This window comes from Ahaetulla prasina, chromosome 1, assembly GCF_028640845.1.
Source record: "Ahaetulla prasina isolate Xishuangbanna chromosome 1, ASM2864084v1, whole genome shotgun sequence".
NCBI lineage: Eukaryota > Metazoa > Chordata > Lepidosauria > Squamata > Colubridae > Ahaetulla > Ahaetulla prasina.
Window position 1 is genome coordinate 234,119,557 of NC_080539.1, and position 25,806 is coordinate 234,145,362.

At 37.0% G+C, this 25,806-nt stretch overlaps 1 protein-coding gene across 4 annotated transcripts in view; it reads right to left on the minus strand.

Annotated features, from left to right (window-relative positions):
- The window catches only part of ARHGAP15 (Rho GTPase activating protein 15), a 494,107-nt gene that overhangs the window by 63,804 nt on the left and 404,497 nt on the right, over positions 1-25,806 (minus strand). For all 4 annotated transcript variants that reach the window (XM_058193603.1, XM_058193605.1, XM_058193594.1 and 1 more), the window contains one exon: positions 19,511-19,645. In XM_058193603.1, coding sequence (XP_058049586.1) covers positions 19,511-19,645 — 135 coding nt within the window. The remainder of the gene's footprint in view (positions 1-19,510; positions 19,646-25,806) is intronic.

A 25,806-nucleotide genomic window follows, 5' to 3' on the forward strand; every position in this document is an offset into this window, starting at 1 on the left:
CATCAGATGGGGTTCTCAGTGTCAAAAGTCATAGCCTTATGTAATTTAACAAAGGCTTAGTGGATAAGACGCTGAGCTTGTCGATCGACAGGTTGGCAGTTCAACGGTTCGAATCCCTAGTGCCGCATAACGGGCTGAGCTCCTGTTACTTGTCCCAGTTTCTGCCAACCTAGCAGTTTGAAAGCACGTAAAAAATGCAAGTAGAAAAAATAGGGACCACCTTTGGTGGGAAGGTAACAGCGTCCCATTCAGCTTTGGCATTGAGTCATGCCAGCCAATTGACCACGGAGATGTCTTCTGACATCGCTGGCTCTTCGGCTTTCAAAAGGAAATGAGCACCGCCCCCTAGAGTTGGGAACGACTAGCATGTATGTGCGAGGGGAACCTTTACCTTTACCTTTAAACTGACCATACATTTAAATAGAGCATGAAATGTAATCTATTTAAAAGGAAATGGCAAGGCCTAACTGGAACTACAGTGAAGTAAGAACCCAACTTTGCCAGTGAGTTGATTAAAAATGATTGCAGCCTCCCTTGGACATGTGAACACATTTTGGGGGCATTCTGCAATCCAAAATACTCTTTGGATAAGCTGGATTCGGCATTATGATATGATTTGTTTAACAACTGCAATGACTCACTTAAAACGACCATCATAGAAACTCGACTTATGACTACACCAACCTATCGTCATAATTCTGGGCTCAATTGTAATTGTAAATCAAAGTTTATCGGTATCCAAAGGACAGCACTCTACCATGTACACAAGTAACTTTTATTTGTTGTTAGAAGGATGAACTTTGACACAAACTTTGTCTAGTAAAATCCTGTCAACAACCTGCTTAGCTCAACATTTTCAGGTTTTTTTTCTTAATAGGCAATCAAGAAAATTATAGGGTGAAGTTTTGAAATAGTCATGGATACGCAAAATATTTCAGCCGATCAGATCACAAGACAAAGATGATATGCCTCCAGGGATCAACGGTTTCATACACTGAAAGCCATTACAGAATCTACTGTAATCTAAACTTTGTTCGCAGTACTATTTATACGAAAACTGCAAATAATGAACACTCTCCTAAGAATCATCACCTGCTTGCAGATAAATCATGATGCATAAAAGGCTAAGCTGATCAGATAAATTATTCACATTGAATAATTTGCTCATCTCTAGTTTTCAGCCGGCCCAGATAATTCACAAGCAGTAAAAAGCCATAAATTGTCCTTGGTGGATAATCTGGCCAGCTCGATCAGAAAGTTTTCGCCATAAACTAGGAAAGAGGCATTTATGCACTACCTCATTCCCCAACTCAGGAGAACATGCTTTATATCTGCGGGATAGCAAAAACATTTTCCCCCTTCCTCCAGATGTCTCTTTTTCCTTCCAGAAGTTGCAATGCATTGGACAAGCAATAACAGATGATGAACACATGCATAACTACAAATGGGCAAGCTGATTGTTTTCAGAATTGGTATAAACATTTGCTCTTGGATTGAGATTTAGCCCATAGCAAATCTTTACATTTATGTTATAAACCTCTGACAAAAAGAGTTTATAGTGGAAGTGCTGATGGTGAGAAAACACGGTTACGGTCAGGAAAGCAAATGGAGGAAAGAGTCCTTTTTATTTAAACGTCCATATGTAGAACCCATCAGCGGTTTCCATACCTAATTTGGTTAAATTTTCAAATTTGCTGCTGCTGCGGATTTCACTTAGGAGTTTCACAGGTTGGGGGTTTTTTTTGTTTGTTTGTTTGCTTTTTTGGCAGAAACAGGGCTCTGCACCCATCCGCATTCTGTTCCACACTGTATATTCACGTAGAGAAAAGAATATAGATGCGATAAACATCTCTTGGATAACTAGGTTTATAAGCAAAACAGCTAAAGAAGCATTTTTTTCCTCCCCTAGCAGCAAAGAAACATAAGTGGAATATGTGAGCTGGGAAGTCAAATAGAGGAATCAAACACCATATAGGTAGTCCTTGGCATACAATCGCAATTGCACTCAAATTTTCTGTTGCTAAGTGAGACCGGTGTTCATGGAATGTTGTCCCATTTTATGATCTCTCTTGCCACAGTTGTTAAGTGAATCGCTGCAGTTGTTCAGTTAGCAACACGGATGTTTAAGTGAATCTGGCTTCCCCACTGACTTTGCTTGTCAGACAGGCACAAAAGGTGATCACATGAGTTCAAGAGATTACAACCGTCATAAATAAGAGCCAGTTGCTAAGCGCCTGAATTTTAATCACATGACCAAGGGGATGCTGCAACAATCATACGTGTGAAAAATGATCATAAGTCACTTTTTTTGGTGCCATTGTAACTTTGAGTGGCCACTAAATGAAAGGTTAACTGCCTGACATTGACTACCTGTAGCAGACTGTGATCAAAATCTATGGATCTTGGGAGGCATTCTAGGAACGATAAGGTATTTCACTAAATTGTGATGGTAGAACTTTCTACTCCTGCTGTGCTACTTTTGTTACTTATGTTCTAATAGGCTGGATATTTTCAGTTCAGAAATGTTAGCCCTACCATTATTCATATCAATCTCTCCATTCTGTATGTATCTGAAAATAAGTTTACTAGTATGAATATAGATAGAAACAACTAACATTTTCAATTGCTTCATCCAAGAATGGGAAGATTTCTTACACATTGGTGGTTTATTCTTCAACCAGGAAACATTCTCTTTTGTGTTTTGCAGTAACAAAACATCTGTGAAAAAACAATAGAGGGAAAGCAAATAGCTGCAAGGAAAGCTTGAAAAGGTATCAAATACAAATGTTGGAAATTATGGCCAATGGTAGTTCTGGAATTAGAGGATCCTGCAGATTTCCTCATGCAGAGGGGAGAAGGAAGGAGACACAATTTAACACAAATCAACAGATATTAGCTAGGAGGATTAATGGTATAAAGTACAGAAATGGGAAAATTTAGATTGAGAATCAAGGAAAAATCATGACACTGAGAGTAATTAGAATGAAGGGGAGACCACTAAACCTAGTGACATTCCACGTACACCCTCAACAGTACAAAGAAGCAAGCCTGTGTAAAAAGATCACATTGACTTGTAGCACAATTAACACAATTATATCATTGCATTAATACACACCAGTTGAATTTGACTCCACTTGAACAGCTGAGAGTTATACTGAAAACAAATCAATCGAACCTAGCTAATTAGAATATAACAAGTAGTTTGAAATTATGCAAAGCTTAAAGTCTTTTAACTCATTCATAATTCTGCCTCTAAATTAGTAAGTGAATGTCAGTAACTTCATATGCCTGCTGCAATAAATACAGAGAACAGGATATGTTTTGTCAATAGGCACCCTTAATGCAAACTGGATATGCAAGTAGGAAATAATAAGGTTGTTTAATGGCTAATTAATTAATTCAGGCTTCAAGATAAAATCAGGACCCTGCATGCTAATCAGGTGATTGATTAATTGCTACAATCTTAATAATTAAAGGTTATAAATAGAAATGCATGTAATGATATTCTACGCTTTTATTCCCCATTGCTTATCTGTTTTCCATATATTGACTGATGGACACAATATAGTCTTTTGTCATAACTAATCCTGAAGTTTTCTCTCAAGAGAGTAGGCTGATGACTTATTATTTACTCCATCAAAAATATTAAGATACAATTCTGTCAGAATTAAGCACTTTTCAGGATTATTGATTCCAATGGGCAAGTTAATTATGTGTTTGAATTTCTCATATTAAATCCATTAAAATCAAAAGGGTTCTTTTATTGGTACTTCAGCATTCCATTGGCAAGTAATATAATAAAATTATTTTAAATATCCATCAATATATCTAAAATGACAAGTTTCCTTCATGTCACACTCCAGCCTGGTGACTATATAAACAGGTACTGTACATGTTAAATTCTTTGCAATGATATAGAAATGATCTGCCATGTTTCTTTCCAGAACAAATCTTTAAAAAATAATAATAAAAACATTTTTCAGTCTAGTCTACAAGCTAGGATTTCCACCCTTGGCCTGCCACCTAAGTACTGACCCCATTGGATGTTTAATTTTTAAGCTCCCCAACTAGCCACTCAATACTTCTTTGCACCTTCAACACTATTTTTTTTTGTTTTAAAATATTTTTGGACCTCTTAATTGAATGTCCATCTGGCTATTCTGTTACTCCATTCAGCAGCCATCCCCCTCTGTAAATTGGCAATTGCAATAGGATTAGGTAACTTGAAGGTTCCCTCCAATTTAACACTCACATTATCCAAGTATAGATTTATCTGAGATTAGATTTTACTAACTATTTCCACAAATATTACCATCCAATAGAAATATGCAATGTAGATAGTAGAGAGGAAATGTTAAGTGCTGATGGTGAGTTTAGAATAGAGTGGAGTGAAGTGGGATGGGATGGGATGGGATGGGATAGAATAGAATAGAATAGAATAGAATAGAATAGAATAGAATAGAATAGATCTGGAAGGGACCTTGGAGGTGGTCTAGTCTAGCCCACTGCTCAAGCAGGAGAATCTATACCATTTCAGATAAGTGACTGTCTAGTGTCTTCTTAAAAACCTCCAGTGATGGAGAAGAGTTTTCCAAAGGTAGTAGCATAGACTGATTAAACCCCCAAAACTTTAACCTTAAACTGTCTACTGTTGACCTCATCCCATTCCTAAGAGGTCTGTAAGGAGCGTGTATAAGTGCACCAGTGTGCCTACCGTCCCTGTCCTAATATTCCTTTTTACTTACTCTTTTCGTGTATTTAAATTATGTTTATACTTTTACCTGTTATCTTACATATGCTTGACAAATAAATAAATAAATTTAAAAAATAGTTTAGCTAATCAGTTCATTAGAGTTTGCTGCCAACCACCAGAGAAATTCTCATTAACAGCACATAAGCACAAACTTTTCTAAAAAACGGGGCTATTTGGGGGGGGGGAGAAAGAAAAAGAAACCCAGCTCCTTGGCAGTTCAGCCCGACAATATTTGCAGGGTAATAAATGCAGGCAGCTTGTTCAGTGTTGGATGTCTGTTATTCATACAGCAACTTCTCTCTAGGTCAGAAGAGAGCCAGGTTAAGCCAAGTATCAACAGCCAAGCTGTGTACAGTACTTTGTGGATGAACCTTGTAACTTCAGAAGTACAATGGGAGTAATTGCATCTTAAACAATGCCACCCATACTGAGAAGGCAGATATGTCAGTTCAGTAAGAAAAGAGGAAGGAAATTCCTTTCATAACCAAGAACTGCTGAAATTGAGGGAGAGGAAAAACCCTTTCAAAAGTCATTAAGGCCACAATTCGTTTCGTTGACCTAAGTCACTTGAAACCAACCGAAAATAAATATTGTCTCTGAAACTAGGGCAGTGCCATGGCCTTAATTACAAATAACATAAGAACGTGGTGATATAATAAAGGCTTTCTTGATTTTGGGATATTTCTCAGCTGGCCTTTTAGGGACTGTGCATGTAACTCAGCACCAATTCCAGTTGACCCGTGGGTGACTTTTAAAACACCTGAGACTTTCTTGAAATTGAGGTGAACTCCGCAAATCACTTCGTGCTGCTGTGATGCAAATTGTCTCTCCTCCCTCTCCACAATTATAGGAGGTTCATTCAAATTTGCAGGGACAATGAAGAAGTGGTCCTCATCCTCCGTCTTCAAGGTTCTGGCCATTGCAAGCATCCCCATGGTCGCAGGATTGCGATTCAGATACTTGGCAATCAACATGCACTTAGGATACTTGCAGTTTCTCATGGCCACATGATCACCATCTGTAACCTGCTCTGCCGACTTCCCACAAGCAAACTTAATGAGGAATCTTGCAGAGAAGGTCAAAAATCATTGCTAAGTCTCCCCCTAAACTTCTGTGCAGCTCACCATGCCTTCCTTCCCTTGGCTTCCCTCCACTTGCATGGACCCCTGTCTCCTCCCTCAGCCTCCCTGTGTTTATGCCACAACACAGTTCTCCATTCCCTTGACTTACATGCAAGAGCCTCCCAGGGCTTCTCCCACCTTTTGGGGGCACCCTCACCTTCCTTACCTGGGATGCCTACCACTTCCCAATTAACAACTCTCAAGTCTTGGGGTTACAACGGCAGTTGGGACTGGATTTCCATCATCAAGTGACACAGTCCCATGAAGTCATGCTTTATGATTGCATCAATCAGAGATGGTAATCCTAGTCTCACTTGCCATTGTAATAATCTGAGGATACCCATAAATCTACAGATTTGGGGGTATGAGAAAACATGGATTGCAACCTGCTGCCACCCACATAGGCTGTAAGACAGTGGCTGTAAGACAGTGGGTCGGGATTTGCCAGGGGTCGCCTAAGACCATTGAAAATATGGAAAGTTTACTTGTGAGTCAAAGAATCGCGCTCCAATGGTTGACTCCACAAGCCAGCTGCAGGCTCTTCAAATCACTAGCCAAATTCAGCTTCAGGCGCGATGAATTAAAAAAGAGAGAAATCTTTGCTCTGATGTCTCCCTCTCAAGCCAGCTGCCATCACTCCCAATCGCTAGCCTAATCTGGCTTCAGGCGCGATAAACTTAATAGGGGAGGAGTCTCCGCTTTATGCCTCCGTCCTCAAGGCAATCGCAAGCAGTTCAGATGGCTAGCCAATATGGCTTCAGGTGCAATAAATTCAAAACGAAAATAATTTTATGGTTGGGGTCGCCACATCATGAGGAATTGTATTAAAGGGGTCGCAGCACTATAAAGGTTGAGAACCACTGCTGTAAGAACTAAACACAGCAGGTTCACAAGTCCATCCACCAAGAAACATCACATGGCATACGACAGCATCAGATTACGACCAATTTTTTTCTTCTGTAAATGCAAACAAGCAACTTCTTTGGTGGGAATAAACTTCTGCAGCCTTGAAAGGGTTACCTAACTCTCTACTTTTGCAGCTTGGCTGACTCCAACTTCGGGCACTGAAGGAGATAACAGTGAACCTGTACTATAAAAGTAAATTACTATCATGAATATTAAGCATCAGGAATATAATAAACACTACTGCTTACAGGAGTCTGATTTATTGATACTGATTTGCTTGTAAATTATCACTCATTTTCATTTTTTATTTTTTTGAGGAACATGTGCAGAATAAAATGTGGGGGACACTCTGGGAGGCTCTGACATCTGCCACTTAATTCAGTTCTAACACCTTTGAGGTAGGCATATTTTGTTGTAGGCTCCTTCTCACTCCTACTGAAGTATGTGTGGGTTTCTATTTGTATCTTTTTTTTTTACATCTCCCAAACAGGAAATGTCACTTTCTGTTGAGTTACCTGCTTAATGGAAGAGGTGTGCATGTGTGCACGCATGTGAATGAGTCACTTTGGATGCATTCATAGTGATTGTGCCCTGTAATTTCTTTATTTTGTAGCTGCTTTTACTACCTTACATGAGATCAAGTTGTCATATCACCCAGCATTCATCACCTGTTAGGTAGACAAGAAAGGAAATAGCTTAGACACTAAAGCTATTGCTAATTTAACCTATTCTTCCCAGAATGGCCATTTTTTTTGTTCTTTTGTTTATTAATTTTGCAAACATTCAGATATGTTGATCGATCTGTGACATTTGTCTCTATTCTCTGCTTTCTCCTGTCCCCAGACTTTTTGATAATTTTTGATCATTAAGTGCAGTTGCATGTTAGCCAAACAATAGCAATAGCAACAGCAATAGCACTTAGATTTACGTATCACTTCACAGTGTTCTACAGCCCTCTCTAAGCGATTTACAGAATCAGCATATTGTCCCCAACAATCTGGATCCTAATTTTAAAGAGAAACTTGAGGCTTTTATGGAATCTTTTACTCATAAGCAACCAACAGAAGAGAATATTTGTAGCTTGGAGCAGTGGTGGGATTCAGCCAGTTCGCACCACTTCAGGAGAACTGGTTGTTAATTTTCTGAGCAGTTTGGTGAACTGGTTGTTGGAAGAAATCATTAGGGCAGAGAACCAGTTGTTAAATTATTTGAATCCCACCACTGGCTTGGAGTTGAAATGAGAATCCTTGCTGCTCTCCAAGTTTTTTTTTCTTTTTTTTAAATATTTGCATTTATATTCCGCCCTTCTCCGAAGACTCAGGGCGGCTTACACTATGTCAAGCAATAGTCTTCATTCATTTGTATATTATATACAAAGTCAACTTATTGCCCCCAACAAAGTTTGTTTGTTTTCTTGCAGATGTTTCATTACCAAACTAGGTAACATCGAATATCCCATCAAATAGGCCACACTTCTAAGCAAATATGAAAATTCCAAGCCTGACCCTTTTTATTGTTGTTTTATAAATTTGAGAAATGTGCCTATCAATTCTCCCTTAAATTTTCACCTTCAAATGATTCCTTTTCCTCTTTTTTAAAAATGCACTTTTGGCTAACGGTGGAAAATATTTCTTTAAAGTGCTCTTGCATGGAAGTAACCTGAATCTACGTACTTTGCCCTCTCATATTCACCCTCTCTCTCTCTTGAAATATCTAATGGAAGAGTAGTTCTGGTTAGGCACGCTCAAATGAAAATCCTGAAACAAATTCAGGATACAAAATCCCTCCCAACAGCAATTGCTGTGCTCATGCTTACCTTAATTCACAGACCAGTGTTTTGTTTTTTTTACAACTGTATATGTACAGACACTGATGCTACATTGCGAACGAGGAGTACGTGGACGTTTCACAGTTTTGTAAAACTACAGGGAACGAGAATTTAGCTTCTGATGGAAACAAATCAAACTGCAAAGCCTGCTAAAAGAGGCTTTATTCTATCATTGATACTCTTGGCACTGGGGTTTGGGATTGGATATCTCACAGCATGATTTTAGTAGCAGAACCTTTAGCACAATGGGACTGAAGGGTTAAAAAGAGGAGGAAAGATTATGGGCATGGTTTGATAGAAGATAAGCAAAGTCCCAGGGTTACTGACTCCTAGGATGTTCGGCAACAGGCCTGAAATTCTGCTAATGTTAAGAGCTTTCTTACCTGCGCTGTAGGTCTGACATTCTATTAATTAATTACATTAATTTAAATTAATGGATATATAATGGAATGGGATTTTGAATACTTTTAATTTTTTTTCCAGTACTGTTTTGTGTTGTCTATGCTGGTATCACTTTGGGATGTGGATTATTCTGATGCTGAAAAGTATTTTTGGAGATTCTAAGTTAGCATTTTTGTCTCTTAGCTTTAGTTTGATTCAACCCCTCCATTGCATGGCACTCATTTTAGTCACCATCAACATTTAAGAGAGGAAAAGTCTGTTGACACGGCTTCTATTAGACTTTGCTATTATTTATTCACACACATACCCTCATCATGTAGCTCCTAGAAAGGATGAGCGAAGAATGCCAGGAGGGATTGCCAAGAATATATGGTATATCCCAGCAGGGCCACGCAAGATGTGAGGATCTTCTCAACTGCCCCTCTAAAGCAAATATTGGACAGTAACTATGTAGGTAAATGTCGGAGGCAGGAAATCACTATAGTGACAATGGCAAAGACATCTCTTCATATTGTGTGGGAGAAGGCAACAATAAGCTTCTAGCTTCCTATGGAGGACTCTCTCTCATTCATCAGAAGGTGACTTTTGACTCAGTTCCTAAATAAAGGTAAAGTAGCAGCCCCATCAATAGATTGCTAATTACTCCTGTTGACAGAATGCCATATGACATCAAGGCTTGCAGGCCGAATCCAGCCCGTGCGGTGCTTAAATCTGGCTCGTGGGGCTGGCCTGAGAATAGCAAAGGACCACCCCACGGTGCCTCTGGCAGCCAAAACTCTGCTGTTTTGGCTAGAAAAGTGCTGCAGGAGGCCATCCAGGCCAAAAATGGGGCACGTGGCAGCCCCTGCACAGCCCATTTTGACCAGCAAAGTGCTGCAGGAGGCATCTAGCCCATCTCCCCTCGCCCGCCCCCGCCCCCCGGCCAGCCCACAGTGGAGAACTGGAATGCTGATCCAGCCCTGAAAGAAATACAATTTGACACCCCGCCATATGAGAACTCCTATATTGCCTAAATTAATTTCCTGGAGTGTCTTTCTCAATTGTTGATCATTTTATCATCTTTTCCTTCTATATCATTAACAACTGCTGCAATTTACTTAACAACCATGGCAAAAAAACCCAAAACCCAGGTTGCAAAATCAAAGAAAAGGAAAAAAAAAAAGATAACTTTCAGTTTTGTTTCACTGTGGATTCCGCCATGTGAAGTTGAGTAATTCTTTCCATAGCAAATCATGAGCTATATTTATCAGTGGCAATTCAGTTCCTTGACTTGATGTATCTAATGAACAAGGGCTGATTATTTCATGAATCAGTAAATGGAACAAGAAGGTAACTTATTTAGTCAGGTACAACATGCTTTTCTAACAATAGAAGAATAGAAGCAGAGCCCTAAAAAAAAAGACAAAGATATCAGAATATATGGTGTTCAAAGAAAATATTACTATATCTTCAATGGACATTCAGGTCTATACACACCATGGTCATTCGTGAAGATTTAACAGCAGAAATCTGTACATCCCAATTCCATTTACACAATTCTAATTGGCCAGATGGGGAAATTTTCAACAGAAGCTGACAACCTCTTTAATGCTAAGGCCACCTTTGATCTTTCAGGAGCCACATTCAGTACAAGAACAGGATGGAGACAAACAAAACCAAATAAAATGGACTTCAAAAGATTTCATAAACTTGCTCACCACCTTTTCAATCTTTTCTTTCCAACACATTAAAAATCTGAATTTGGAGGAGTTTATGCAATCACACCAAACCTTTGGAGAGCCAGAGGTAGCACTGGGGCCTCAGATTTTAAATATTTTTGTTTGTCCTTGTTTGGCACTAAAAAGCTATCCATCACTTCTTGCATGAATATTGGTTAATCCTGTGTTAATTAATTCTGTGATTCTTGACAATATTTTCCCTTTATTAAAATAAAAAATACCACCACCCTTGTTTTATTTTTTAAAAAATTCTAGAATGTTTTTGAATTTCTTTCAGATTTCTTTGAGTAGTCTTATTTATTGTTTTAAAGAGTTAGTCCATGCCACTGTTGCCTTACAGATATCTCATAATCAGATAATTAGATACAGATAATCGGTGGAACGATTTGTCTCTAGAAGTTGTGGGTGATCCATCACTGGAGGTTTTTAAGAAGAGATTGGACAGCCATTTGTCTGGAACGGTAGAGGGTCTCCTGCTTGAGCAAAGGGTTGGAGTAGAAAACCTCCAAGGTCCCTTCCAACTTCGTTATTGTGTTAAAAGTTTTCTAGGGCCATGTTGCAACTGAGAACAGCTCTAAAATTCTGGGAAAAGGATCTGCTTTAAGGAATTTCAAACAGATGATAGGTGATTTAAAACACCTTCTTGCCTTCAAATTCAACTCCTAATACATTTTTCTCTCATTCTTATACCTAACTTTCTTTTAACATCAGGACATTCAAATTAGTCTTGTTTCTACTTCAGCATGCCAATACTTTTTGGATCCACAAATTTTTCAAACATTATTCAGATGCTGAAATTAAAAAACTTGTTCTTTGGCAATTTTTTTTAATCTATAGGCCCATCATTATATTTTGGCTGCTATTATAATTCTTCTTCATTATCTCATTATCAATACTTATACTGAATACAAGTTAGGACATTAGTGATCATTATTCTGAAGGATGGACATGCTGTAGGATGAACGTTCATTTTATATGGTATAAACAAATTTAACATTATGCGTACAGTATGTGAAATTAATGTGCAATTCATAGAACTCTCTAGGATTCCTTGCTATGCAAAGGAATTCCTCCACAAAAGTGTGAGTGTTTCTTGGTAAGTCATTTAATTGGAGAAAAGAAATTTACTACAAGCAATAATAGTATCCTAAGAACAGTGATTTATTTTGCATTCTGTACAAGCTGATTCATTCCTGGATGGTATTCTACTTCCCTTTCTTTTAATATGTATTCTTGACTGTTTCATATCCAGTTCAAAAAATAGGAACAGCTTCAAGAAATAGCTTCCGAGAGCTCAGAATAACAATTGCATTTATTTTTCACTAATGGTTTTGTTGCGCCACAGTGATAGAGATAGCGCCCCCTGCTGCCAAGGAAGAGAAACAGTTGATGTTAGGAGAACTTCCAAGAGATTCTGCACAGTGTGGCAATCAATTTATGAGTTCTTGTATTTTCATCACATGGATTTTGACTGCTCATACTGCACCCACATTATCTTACTTTTTGTCCTTCAATTCTGGCATTTCTCAAAAGTTTTATTGGATGAGGGATTCGTAAGCCTAATTTTGGAAAAGAAGATATTGAAGATTGTCTACCCTGAAATGAATATTTATTAATTTACTTAATTAGCTTCATGAGGTAGCTTTTAAAATATGAAAAGCATAAAAACTTTAACCAGTCATTAAGACATGCTGACAACTATAAACTGCAGGGAAAAAATGTAGAGTTCTAGAGTAAAAGCCCATAAATACAATTAAATAAAATCAGAGTTAATATTTATTTCAAATGAAGCGTGTTTCTATATATTTGCCCTATGAAGTATATATTATGTTCCCCAAACCATTTGACAGAACATGTGTTTATCTTTGTAGATAATATACTTAACACACTTAGCTATCAAAGTAAAAGAAATGATATAAAAAAAATTAAAGGATGAAAATACATGTTTCTTTAAATCTAATAATTATCAGGATTTGGACCTCCATGTTAGTTTAATAGGATTGCATAGTATTCATTTTAGAGAAAGAATTGATCCAAATTTCTTACTTCATCCTAATGATCAGAAAGCACTTATTTTCAGTAATTTTCTAGCAGTTGTTGCAAATAGTTGTGCTAGTTCGCTGTTGTTGTTCCAGGATGAGTCACGGATATGCATGAAATGAATGGGATGTTTCCCTTCCATTTCCATTTGCTTTTAATATCAACGGAGAAAGGATGTCTAAAATAGAACAAGAAATTCACAGAATTCCATTCCTTATCCAGGCAGTTTCAAAGGTGAGGAAGGGACAAGAAATATCCAAAAATTTACTTAGGTTTTATGATTGCATTCAATGATTGTCTGTTTTACCTGATACAATGGCTTCATCTGTAAGCAAATTAAAAGGAAGACCAACATAAAGAAAAATGATATGTAAAAATAGTAAAGCAGAATATCAGTCAGCACTGGTTTCTCACCTCAGAAAGTCGGTTAATTGTATTAAATAGGCTGCTTTCTAACCAAAGTAGAAAAAGCGCTGATGTTCTTATAAAAAACAAATCATAAGCCATAGCTTGATGTAGCATTAATTTAAACCTTTTAATTGGAACCTGCTTCTGAACTTTGTCCCTGAGATGGGAAAAAATGAAACATTGATTTTGGGTTTTGCTGATTAGATAGATCTGTTGTTATAGAAATGGCTAGTTTAAACTATTACGTGAAAGTAAAAAGTTGAGCCTCCCCTCCAAGTAATTCTAATTTAATTAGAAAAGTCTTTAAATAGGTATAAAAAATTGTCCAGTACCATTCCTAGTAAAAAAGGAAGGAAGGAAGGAAGGAAGGAAGGAAGGAAGGAAGGAAGGAAGGAAGGAAGGCAGATAGACCAGGTAATTGGGTATGTGGGTGCCTTCAAGTCAGTGTTGACTTCTGGCAACTGCTTGGACAAGTCCAGTAGTGGGTTTCAAATTTTTTTACTACCGGTTCTATGGGTGTGGCTTGGTGGGCATGGCTTGATGGGCGTGGCAGGGGAAGGATACTGTCAAATCTCCATTCCCTCGCCACTCCAGGGGAAGGTTACTGCAAAATCCCCATTTCTTCTCAATCAGCTGGGACTCGGAAGGCAAAGAATAGAGGCCAGTCAGAGGTGGTATTTATTGGTTCTCCGAACTAAATTTCCGCTACCAGTTCTCCAGACACCCACCCCTGGACAAGTCCCTATAATTTTCTTAGCAAGATTTTTGAAGTAATTTGCCCTTGCCAGCTTCCTTGAGTTGAGAGAGGATGACTGGCCCAAAGTCACCAAATTGGCTTTGTGAGTCAGGTAGGACTAAAACTCATGATCTCCAGCCTGATGCCTTCACCACTATATTAAATTGACCCTCAGACAATTAGATTTGTACAAATCTTTATTTTCCATATACTGTAGCTTCATTGGCAGTTATAAAATACTGTTTATATTTCCAGTTGGTTTTAATGTACAGCTTTGTACTCTTATTCCCTTTAGACAGTGCCGTTGTAACTTTGAATGGTCACTAAATGAACTGTTGTAAGTCGAGGACTATCTGAATTGATGTTATAGTATGGGTTAACTTCACAAATTGAGATGCTGACTTTTTTCAAAGTAGAGCCAAGCTTGGTACCTAAGAATGAACTGTCTTTTTTATTTGCTATAGTTCAACTTTAAATCTGTCATAAGATGGTTGTGAATCAAGACCACAGCTCCACCCCGTAATTAAAGAGGTCTTGAAAAATGAAAGCATACGTGCTAAATATGTTTCTAGATTACTTCAGGCTATAGGCAAGAGCTCATGTGATTGAATTATCCTTCATTCAATCAATCCGTTTGTAAAGCAATCAATCAAATAGAAAACTAGAGCCCAAAGAGACAGTTTTAGTTAAATCGCAGTCTATCTAATTTCTCCCTAGGATTTTTCGGGTGGGTGGTAGTGATGATTTGAGTCACCTAGTGATGTTTCTTCAGTAACACTGAAACCTTAGCACTTCATTACTGTATTTATCTATGTTTGAATATGAAATTTAATTCTGATTGCTCCCTTTATTGCTGTTTTCAGTTGAGTGAGGACAATTCTCCAATATTCATGATGAGCCACGGTGGCACAGTGGTTAGAGTGCAGTACTGCAAGCTACTTCTGATGACTGCCGGTTGACTACAATTTGGCAGTTCAAATCTCACCAGGCTCAAGGTTGACTCAGCCTTCCATCCTTCCAAGGTGGGTAAAATGAGGACCCAAATTGTTGGGGGCAATAGGCTGACTCTGTAAACTGCTTAGAGAGGGCTGTAAAGCCCTATGAAGTGGTCTAACTGCTATTGCTATTGATGTAGAAAACTTTCACAAATGTTATTTTTGATCCAAAGAAAAGGCTGCTCTTTCTTCTTAAGGTAATGGAGAAATTATATTCCATTAGCTTGGAATGAGTTTTACTTGGTTTCATGCCTACAACAATACACCATAGTTTGCTGCTATATCCAAACACAACGATATATAAATCAATTATATTTGGGTATGTGCTAATGTCACCAACATACAATTCATGAAGGAATATCTTTACTATCAAATGGGAAAGATGTTGATTTATTTTTAATGTAATTCCTGAGAAATTATTGCGGGAGAGAGGTTGTTTTCAAATCAGGACAAGATCCAGTGTGGTTTACACCCTTAAAATATATCATTCCAAGAAACTGTATCTGCCAATTTTGGAATCTGGAAACTGCTGAAGGAGCTCAGAATGCAAGTTCCTGCATAAGAACTTGTGAAGGAAATCCATTACAAATACCCTAGTTTTACACTAGTTCAAATCTGATGTGGATTTACAAGCAGAATCTATGAATTGCATTTATGAAATGAATTCCCTATATTCATGGAGTCAGAAGAGTATGTGCAGAAATACAACCCCTGCAGTGGTGAAATTCAGCCGGTTCTATCCGGATCACGTGATAGGCTCTGCCTACCCACCTGGATGTCATCACGTCCTGTTTTTGACCCTCTGCACATGTGTGGAGGCGGCATGAGCACTCACATTTGCGAAACGGTAGCAAAGGTAAGTGAATACCACCCCTGAACCCCTGGCAAATTTGATACAAATGCAGGAGATAACTTCATTCTGATATATAGCATGTGTATGCTATACATGAGCTGTGGTGGCAGAGTGGTTAGAATACAGGCTAACTCACTTGCTCACTCCAGGAGTTCAATCCTGATGGGGTCAAGGTTGACTCAGCCTTCCATCCTTCTGAGGTGGGTAAAATGAGGATCTAGATTTTTGGGGGCAATATGCTGACTCTGTAAATTGCTTAGAGAGGGCTGTAAAGCACTATGAAGTGGTATATAAGTCTAAGTGATAGCGTTTGTTTGTTTGTTTGCTTGTTTATTTGATTTCTATAGCTGCCTAACTCAACCAAGTGATTCTTGGCTGGCTTACAATTCTAAAATTCTAAAGCAATTAAAACAAATAAAAAAAAACAATAAAACCATCCATAAAATAAATAAGTACAAACAGCAACCTTGATGATTAATGAATCAATAGTAAAACCATGTACACACACACCTGATTTAGAACACATATTTTTTATCATTTCTGAAATGACAGGCAACGGCAAGGAGTCCCTTCACCAAACCAACCAAATACAGCAAGAGAGGAACCCTGGTTTTGAGCAGGAAAAATGAAGCTATTATGGTACCTGTGAAGAATGTCCTTTAATTTTCTGAACAATCAAGTTAAGTGCAAATATTTATATTATTTCTGATACTGTATAGAAATACTATAAAACAATATCTCTAAGTAGACCCTGAGCTTCTTCTAACACTGTTTTTAGGAGCTGTTTGGTTCTTCTTAGGTTGTTTTATACCAGCTGTCTTTATTATATACTGAGGATTATAACTGGTAATTTTATTCATCCTATCAAATTACAGTGCATGTTTCTCTGGAGTGGAAAAATGGAGAGCAAATTTGGACTTTTTTTTTAAAAAAAATATGAATTTATCCTAGTCATACCTCACAAACCTCATAACATCAGCATCTGTCTGAATTTTGCAATGTGATTCGATAAACAAACATGCATAGTTGGGAAAGTATAGATCATGTTTTGCATTCAACAAAAAATATTTTCAAGGAGTGCATAAATTAGGAATATAATACAGATATTAGGAAAATGTAGCTATAACGTGTACAAATTTCATATAACAATTTTCTTCTCCCAATGCAAATTTTATTCATGAATGGGTTAAGAAGAACTCATATTTTTGGAAACAGCTAATTGACAGATTTGCCAGTTCTTCTTCTCTCTTTTTTATTTTTTGCAATAATTTTATTAAAGATTATAAAGTTAAAGATAAAGACTAATACAAACTAAAGAAAAAATAAAAAGTAAAGACAAAGAAAAGTACAGATATAGAAAACAGAAAAGAAAAAAGAAAGAAAAAGAAGATATATAAAAGATGGTTCCACCCCACTGTCCAAACAAGTATAAACAATTTTAGTAACTTAATACTTTCTCCAATATTTTTTCCATTCTTTCTAGATCTCATCCCTTATGAATAATCAAATAGTAAAAACCATAATTCAGTCCTTATCAGCAAATGTCTATTAAGAGCTACCAGAAATATTAACATATATAATTTAATCAAAAGATATCCATTTGGATCTAGAATAAAAAATCCATTTTGTTATCCAAACTTATCGCTTAGAAATAAAATGAAAGGAATCCCTCCCCACTTGCAAACAGACAGATTTGCCTGTTCTGTTGCCTTTATTTTTGAATCAAATCAAATTCAATAAAATATCAGACCCAATGTTTTTTCTTTGAAGTATTTTTTTACTCATCTTGACAATTTTTATAATGGCCTTCAGAATATTAACAGGAATTTAAAACAGCTGAATAAAAAGACATCAATTTGTCATATGAAAATCTGAACCCTTGGAAGAGGTATCTCTAATGCTCCCCCGATGTTTGAAAATCAAAAATATGAATGTATTATATGCTATCTTACTGATCAAAATCAGCTGAAGACTACCTCTAACTAAACCACCTTAACTCTATTTAGGTGAGGAAGATAAGTTCTTTGAGAACAAAGGTCATGAAAGATAGGATTATAGTTTAAATGTTTTTTGGGGTGGGGGATGAGGTTTGAATAAAAGATGAACAGAAAAAGGTAGGTTGGCACAGAGAATCATAAAAGAAGGAACCCCAGAACAATTGGTGCTGAGAGAGTCTATATACCAGCAGGAGATTAAAGGACAAGGGGGCATGAAAACACTTGAATGTGATGGAACCATCAGATATGTGCCAACGCTTCCTTCTTTAAGAAGGAAAGAGTCAATGCTTCAGGAGAACCAAGTTGATGCATTTCAGGTGATTTCTTCAGCATGCTAGAATAAGAAAGCTTCAAACAAAGATCTCCTTATTCTGGTGCCTCACAAAAAGCCGCATCCAGCATACAAAGCAATTATTTGTTCAGCCCTGTTCTCCTGTGAGATAATTGCACGAATTGTGATGTGCAAGATGAATCTCCAAAGACAATATTTTCAGCATTCTATTCATCCTTAAGATGAAAAGGGGGAGATAGAGGAAAGGAACTATGAGTTGTGCCTCCAAAGGAGGCTCACTCCTCAGCGTATTGGGGTTATTGCATACTTAACCACCACAGGGCATCTCTAAGCAGCCAAAAGAAAAAAAGGAAGGATTCTGTAAGATTTATTTGGTTTTGTTATACAAGATGCTGGCCGTAAAGAGCTTTTGTTAAACCTAAAGATTTTATGAACATAAAATCAAATTAAACAGCACATTAAGGGTTCTATCTTTTCTGACTGATGTGCACGCGCAAACAACTCTCATTAACAGTAATGGCAGTTAGGCACGCGCATCACCCGGAGAACAGATCCCTAAGTGCTTTATTGTTTTTCCTGGAGATTTTTCTCTATTGGACTTTAATTAAGCTCCTGCTAGGCTTACAAGTTTTTCTTTTCTTTTTTTTTTTCTTCCGGGTTTTTTCTTTTTCCAAAAGAAAACAAAAGTGAAATCAGTTTCTTTGCCAGATAAGATTTCTCCCCTCTCCCATTGTTACGATTATGGCAAAGACATTAAAATTAAAGATCTTTTAGAAATAGGACACTTGTCCTGAAAGGGAAATCATGCCACCCTGAAATAGATTTGCCAAACTGACAGGAAAAAAAGAAAGAAAGAAAATGACTTGGCCTGTGATGTTAACAACAGCTTGATTGACACAAATCAGCAGGTGAAACTTTTAATGCTTTTGATGTTAATAAACCTGCTGTTGATGATACAACTGCAGGATGGAAAACCTAAGCAATACTAATACTAATAATAACGATGATGATGATGATGTTCAGTTGACTGAGTTTCATGTTTAATGAATAAAAGAGATACTATGATAATGATGATGTTATAAACTATTATGGGCACTATGAATACCCATGGTTGGGACTGCAAAAGACAAATATTTCACTGTATTGCTACTATACACACAATTTCTCTTTTCTCTGAGGCATGCACATACTGTATAATATTCAAAATTATGAATATTAATCCTTCCCAACAGTGTCATGTTTGGGTTGCCTGAATTATGAGCAAAACATGTAGGAGATATATATGTATGTGTATATGTATATGTATATGTTTATGTATATGTTTATGTATATGTATATGTATATGTATATGTATATGTATATGTATTCTGGATGCAACTCTTCTGATCCGAAGCCTTTTTGTTTTCTTGAGAAAAAGCGCATAGGTATTTAATTAACTCCTACTGTATGTGATGTACTTACTTATTGCCTCCACAAACTGTTCAAAGAAGCAGTATGGGAACAGAGGCTCAGGCAGTTCTCTGAAAAACATCTTGAGTGCTCCGGTGACAACGTGGATGTCCTCCCACTGGCTGTCGTCCAAATTCAGCTTCTCTTCTGGGAAAACACGAGGAGAAATGGAACAACTGGTTTTAATGAAACAATTACAAGACACTAATTATTATGTTAATGTTTGCCTACTATCATCAGCAACCGTTAACAGCCTTCTGCACCTAGAGGTTTGGTGCTGTGCATGTTTTTTTTTTCCCTCTCTCTCCTCCTTTCTTTCTATTTTTTTTCTCCGTCGGAAGAGAACATTTTCAATGGAATACCATCTGTAGGAATGCAGCTAACGGAAAAAAAAACAAAAAAACAAAACAAAACAACCTCCCCCCCAAACCCATCCCCCAAAGAATAAGAGGCACAAAGAGGCTGGAACATTGACACAGGATGTCAAATACATTTATTCCCAGAATGCATCAGTAGGAAAAATTAGCATCCCGGCTCAACATGATTCAAAGCTATTTGATTTCAAGGCCAAGGGGCTAAGAGTTGCCAATGATGACCGCTCAAGGGACCGGCCTAAAGGCCTTGCTGCGCCAACAGGAGACATATGCTAAACACAGGAATACAAAATGAGTTATTGCTTTACATGTGTTACTGTTGCCATGTACAAGGGAATAATGGGCAACACTTTTTTTTCCGTTCATTTCACTTCTTTTTTTCTGAATGCAATATGCCATCAAGGAATTTGGGGAGGGGGAGATATTAATTCCAACTTCAAAAATATTTTGTTTGTTTGTTTCTTTAAAAAAAAAAAAACTCGGAGAAGATTCGCCCAGCAACAATATTAGACAGACCCCTGTTGGCCTACCTAAGCTATGCAAAGCTGTCAAAAATGATAACACGCTAAAGACAAACCACACATGCTTGCAAAACTGATTTTCTGAACAACAGAAATCCTTTCTTTTGAAGCTTGACTGAGCTGGAAATTTAAATATAAAAGGAGAAGAAAGGCAAAAAAATAATTTTAATAGAAAAGATAGGGAGATTATTACTTTGCTTTCCTTTGAATACTTGTTAGAAACATCTGGTATTATTTTACAGCAACAATAAACCCCAGACCTGACACAACTCACAAAAAGTGAAAAAGCCTGTCAGTCTGAATTAAAAGGAAACAGCATTTTCTATAGTATCACCTGTTCCCCGAAATGACAAAATTCTTTTTAAAAGTGGCATTGTTTTTACTGAGCTATTAACTTAATACGTCAGCATAAAACTATTAGTGAACAATAAAAATATAATCCCAGTAATTTTGATAAATAATTAAGTAGGCCTTATTTAGCTATTGGTAACACAGTATTATTAATCGTATATGGAAAACAATTTTTTAAAAGCCATGTACATTTTTCACTATAATAATTACTTCTCTTTGTAGAAGGAATTTAAATTTAACACAGATCTGATTTTTTCCCCCTGCATTAACATTCATGTGTCTTTTTAGGTGAACCATTTTAGTTTTTTTAAAAAATCACTGTAAAGTATTCTTTTAAGTATACTTAAAAAAAAAAAGATTTTAGATCCACACAAAAACAATTAGGCTCTTGAAATTTAATAAAAGAGTGGGCTTAAAAACAAAGCAGGCAAATCAGTAAAAAAAAACAACCTTCAAGATAAAATTTGATTGATTGTATTTCAACAATTAGCCTTTTATTTATTTATTTCCCTAACATGCCATTGAAATAAGACAGGCAGTGACTTAGCAGGCCAGTTTTACACAGTTGTCTACTCACAATAGCTTCAGAAGGAGAGACCTGGTGGGGTTTACTGTCACTTTAAAGAACAGGGTGGGTTTTCACATTGTTGAAATCTGTCAGATATTTTGAAATGTCCTTCTCACTATGGTGCCACACCCCCTGCGTGCCCTTATAATAAAATTGGTTTTACTCCTGATTAAATCATTTTCTCCCTACCCTCTACCATCCTTCTCATAATGGACCTGTGTGCACTACAGCTGGTGTTCTTCCCATGGTACCAATTCTTACTTTATCTTTTAAGCACTTTGCTGCTAAGATCTCATGCAGAGTGCTTATGTTTTGTTAAGAGCTTCATTCTTAGAGAAATAGCTTAACACATGTTCTAAAAATGTTGTACAACTTATTGCTTAAAACACATTTTGAAAATATATAAGCACTGTAGCTCTGGCACCAATCTTTAAGCAGAAACCTTTAAAAACAGAACAGAAGAGAGGGAATATATATATATAAATATATATATATATTTGGCTTTTTTTTTTACTCCACCTACCCCCCCATACATTTGGTTGAAACATTTACAGTGGAATACACTGATCTGAAGACATTATCCAGAATTATCCATTATCCAGATTTTTTGCAGCGTATCCAGATCTTCAAAGAAAAGTGTTAGGAATTATCATCTTGAAAGCAAAGGGTGTCATTTTACCCTCAAGGAATGATTTTTAAAAAAAAAAGTTTGAGGAAAGGAAGCCTGCAAAATTAAAAGGAATTGAAACTCCCCTTCTTCCTCACCCAAGATAGCCCATAAAGTTTGGTCATTAGCCACATTTGAATAAAGCTGAATATAAACTATAATAGGACTTCTTCAAAGGTGGTCTTCTTAGGAGAGGACGGTCAATCTTGAATCAGTTGCAGGAGGTGTATAATTTATGCTTGCATACATGCATGCAAACTCACATGTATGCTATGAAGACTGTATGACAAATCGTGAGAACCTGCAGATAGTATTAACCCAGCAAATATATTTAGGGTTTGTTTTTTCTTTGCAACAACACCTGCAAGAAAATGTTTCAATAAATCATCATCTCATTTAAGAAGCCTGCTCCTTCATGCAGCTTTCTAGTCTGTTAGGAACTCAACTAAGCCTCATTTGTTTTATTTTAGTTGGCTCACATGATATACAACTATCCTTAGTTTCTGACACCCAGTCAATCTTTATCAGGCAGTTTTGAAAGCCACCTTTTATATTTTTAAAAGAATGATGGACTTGTCTAAATCATAAAGTTCCCCAAGCATGCTGGTGCATCCCTCTTATTTTTCAGTAGCACAAAAACGTCTCCATTTCTGTCTCTACCAGGACACTGTGCAATTAGGGACGACGACGATGATAATAAACAATAACAGGATTTGCAGTGTGGACCCATGAAAGAGGGCTATCACTGTACATCTGACTTGGAGCAATTCTGGATCATTGTTTTGTGTTTGAGTTGAAGAGTGCTCTAGGTCATAAGTTGGCTAGTTCATGTCCCCTACTATTAGTGGAAGATGAACAGACAAATTGTTGGAATATGTAAGGTCCCTTCTTGAGCAAAGGAAATGCTTAATTAGACTTCTGAGTATGAATGGTAGAGAATGTGAATATGGTGAATATAAATTTTGGTGAAAGCTAAAAAAAGGACTACTGTATATCCTCCGTAGTAGAGTGAAAAAAGAGAGAGACACACACGTGCGCACACACACACATATACACAGAGAGAATATCTCATCACTCCCACCCAAAGTCAGAAGGGAAGGTGCAAAGAATAAAAACACATAAAGATTAACTGAAGCAAAGTTGGGATAACAAGATTTGAGCATGGAAATTTTCCTTCTTGGAGAATTCAGGTATGCGTAGATCTGGAAAAGGGATCGACTGATTTGCAGCAATACTATTTTCTCTTATCCAGCTGATCTCAAGTTGTATGTTCATAAATCTATCCAGCATTAATAGAAAGGGGGTCCATCCCTGGTGCTTTTTCCTTTCAAAAGGAGGAAGTGTTGCCGCTGAAACGTCTCCCCACTAAAGCAAGGTACCACAACACTAAAGAACAGTGAGGTTTTTTAAAAAAAAAATATTTTTGGAAGCAACCCTTCATCAATTGAAAAGTCCATCTCATGTCATGTTATAGTATTTTAGATCTCTCTCTCTCTCTCTCTCTCTCTCTCTCTCTCTCTCTCTCTCTCTCTCGGTGTATTAGATTTAGAGTATGGGCTTCTGAAAGGGCTTTCTCTCTATTTTGGTTCTGGGAACAGCAACCACTGATAAAAGGTCACAGACTTGTTTCCTAGGAGTCAGGAGATATTCTTATATATTGTCTCACCTAGCTATTCTTATTCCTAAGGGATCATTTTTCAAATGTTCTTTCTGGAAGAAGAGACCGTAATTAAATTTCTATGTTTGACTAAATATATAGGTATTCTTAAGCACACCCCAAAAGGCGATGCCTAGCTGATTCTGCTTATCAAGTAACCCGCTGGACATGCGTTAATTCCTCTCTCTGCTTTCGAAGGGCAATATTCCCATCTGCCTTTTTTAAAAATAGATATCTCAAAATCTATTTCTAGAGACTTTCGTAACTGTTTACATTTGTAACATCTTGTAACATACGGCAGCTTTCTATGTATCTTCCTGTAATTTACATAAATTCTTGTGTAAATTATCGGGAACCTTTTTTTAAAAAAATGCAAATCACCCTGCTTTTATTCTTTGGTATGTATATACTGTATATGTATGTGTATGTACAGTAAGTATATTCCACTGTTCAGGCTTTCCAAATGCAAATTCCTTCAAAGTAAGCTCATTTTTAAATGTGGTTACCAATATTTGTATACAAATTTCAATATCATTCCTTTTTGTCAGATGTGTGTTGCTGTGGATTCATGGATATTTTATTTTGGAAAAACTGTTAATAATGGGTTTTATACTGTTGCCTCTGAGTCTTGGTGAATTAGGACCACCTAAATTATCTTCCAGGAGAAACTAGATTGGAGGGTGGTTGTTGTTTTTTCCTTACATCCCTCCCAGTATATATTTCTTAATATACATTTTGCCAGCCTCAATCTATATAATCAGATGAAATCCAAATAAGGATGTTTGGCAATTAGAGAGTATATATACCAACAGAAAATGTCTTGTATGCACATTGGATTTTTAATACCACCAGATGATAATGTAACATAACTAGTCAATTCTAAACACATAAGAATAGTTTGTGGAGCCTTTGTAGGACAACCAAGAAAGCTATAATGATGAATGATTCATTTTTAAAGACTTCATCTCTTTTCCCTTTCCAATGAAACAGCCATATGGCTACAAGTGACAGATCACAAGCACATCGCATACACTAATATCAGGCTAGCCTGATATCTGATTTGCAACAATATCTAATTAATTTGCTTCTGGACTCAAAAGAGTATTATGGAGATGGAGGTAAATATTTTATCTTCCATCTGATACTTTGACAAATACTGCTTCTGAAGATGGGGGTTTGGATTATATATGGTAGCTAACAGTTTATCGAGTTCTCTTCCACCCTTTGGTCATAGCATCAGTTTCCAATAAGTTAGTCTACCTACTGTGATGGTGCCGTCAGAATAGATCACCCCAGGTCACCAATAAAAGTGAAACAAGGTTCAGGTTGTTTCGGAATATGAGCTAGGATGCTTCTTTCCAATAATGCAAACACTGTATTTAATTTCTCTGGAGTGTTGGCATCTATCACTTCAAATGGGTGACTACTGAATGGAAAATTGATGCAGCTACTTAACAACATTTTGACGTAAATAGATGTTAATGCAGATCCAAGAGCAAGAACGTTGCCTATGTAGGCATTCACGCATTACTAGAATACCCATTTCCATGGTGCTTCCGGCTACATTAGTGAATAACTGTAACTAAAAAGCACATGCTCAGTGCCTGTTGGAGAGCTTTTGTTTATTGCAGTTCTCTGAAACTTCAGTTCATGGACCTGAGGGCAAGCTGGAAAAACCCAGTATTGCTAATTTAAATCTTAATTGGAGTTAGAGGGAAATAAGATTACATTGAGGTGTGCTTAGTCTTGGAGGGATTCCACTGATAGCATTGAATCACCCCGACCGGAGATTAACTCTGCCATTGTGTCTGCATAAGCAAGTTTACTCTATCCAGCGAAACCACAAGCAATTTAGAACACACACATACACGCAGATACACAAACTTGGTCAAAAGATTTCTTGAAACATGCTTAACTGACAATCCAAATTAGACTTGAGACATTGTCACCGCACCATTATCTAAATGCAGACAGATATATGGAAATATGGAAGTATGAATAAGTGACACAGGTAATTATTATCAAACTATCATGGGGTTATCCACTCTTCACCTTCTTTGCACACCATTTGAAGAATGTAGCACGTCTATAAATAGTTCTCATCTTCAGTGATTTTGATACACTGATTTTTATAAACAGCTGCAATGTTAGATACAGCAGCTTGCACTGA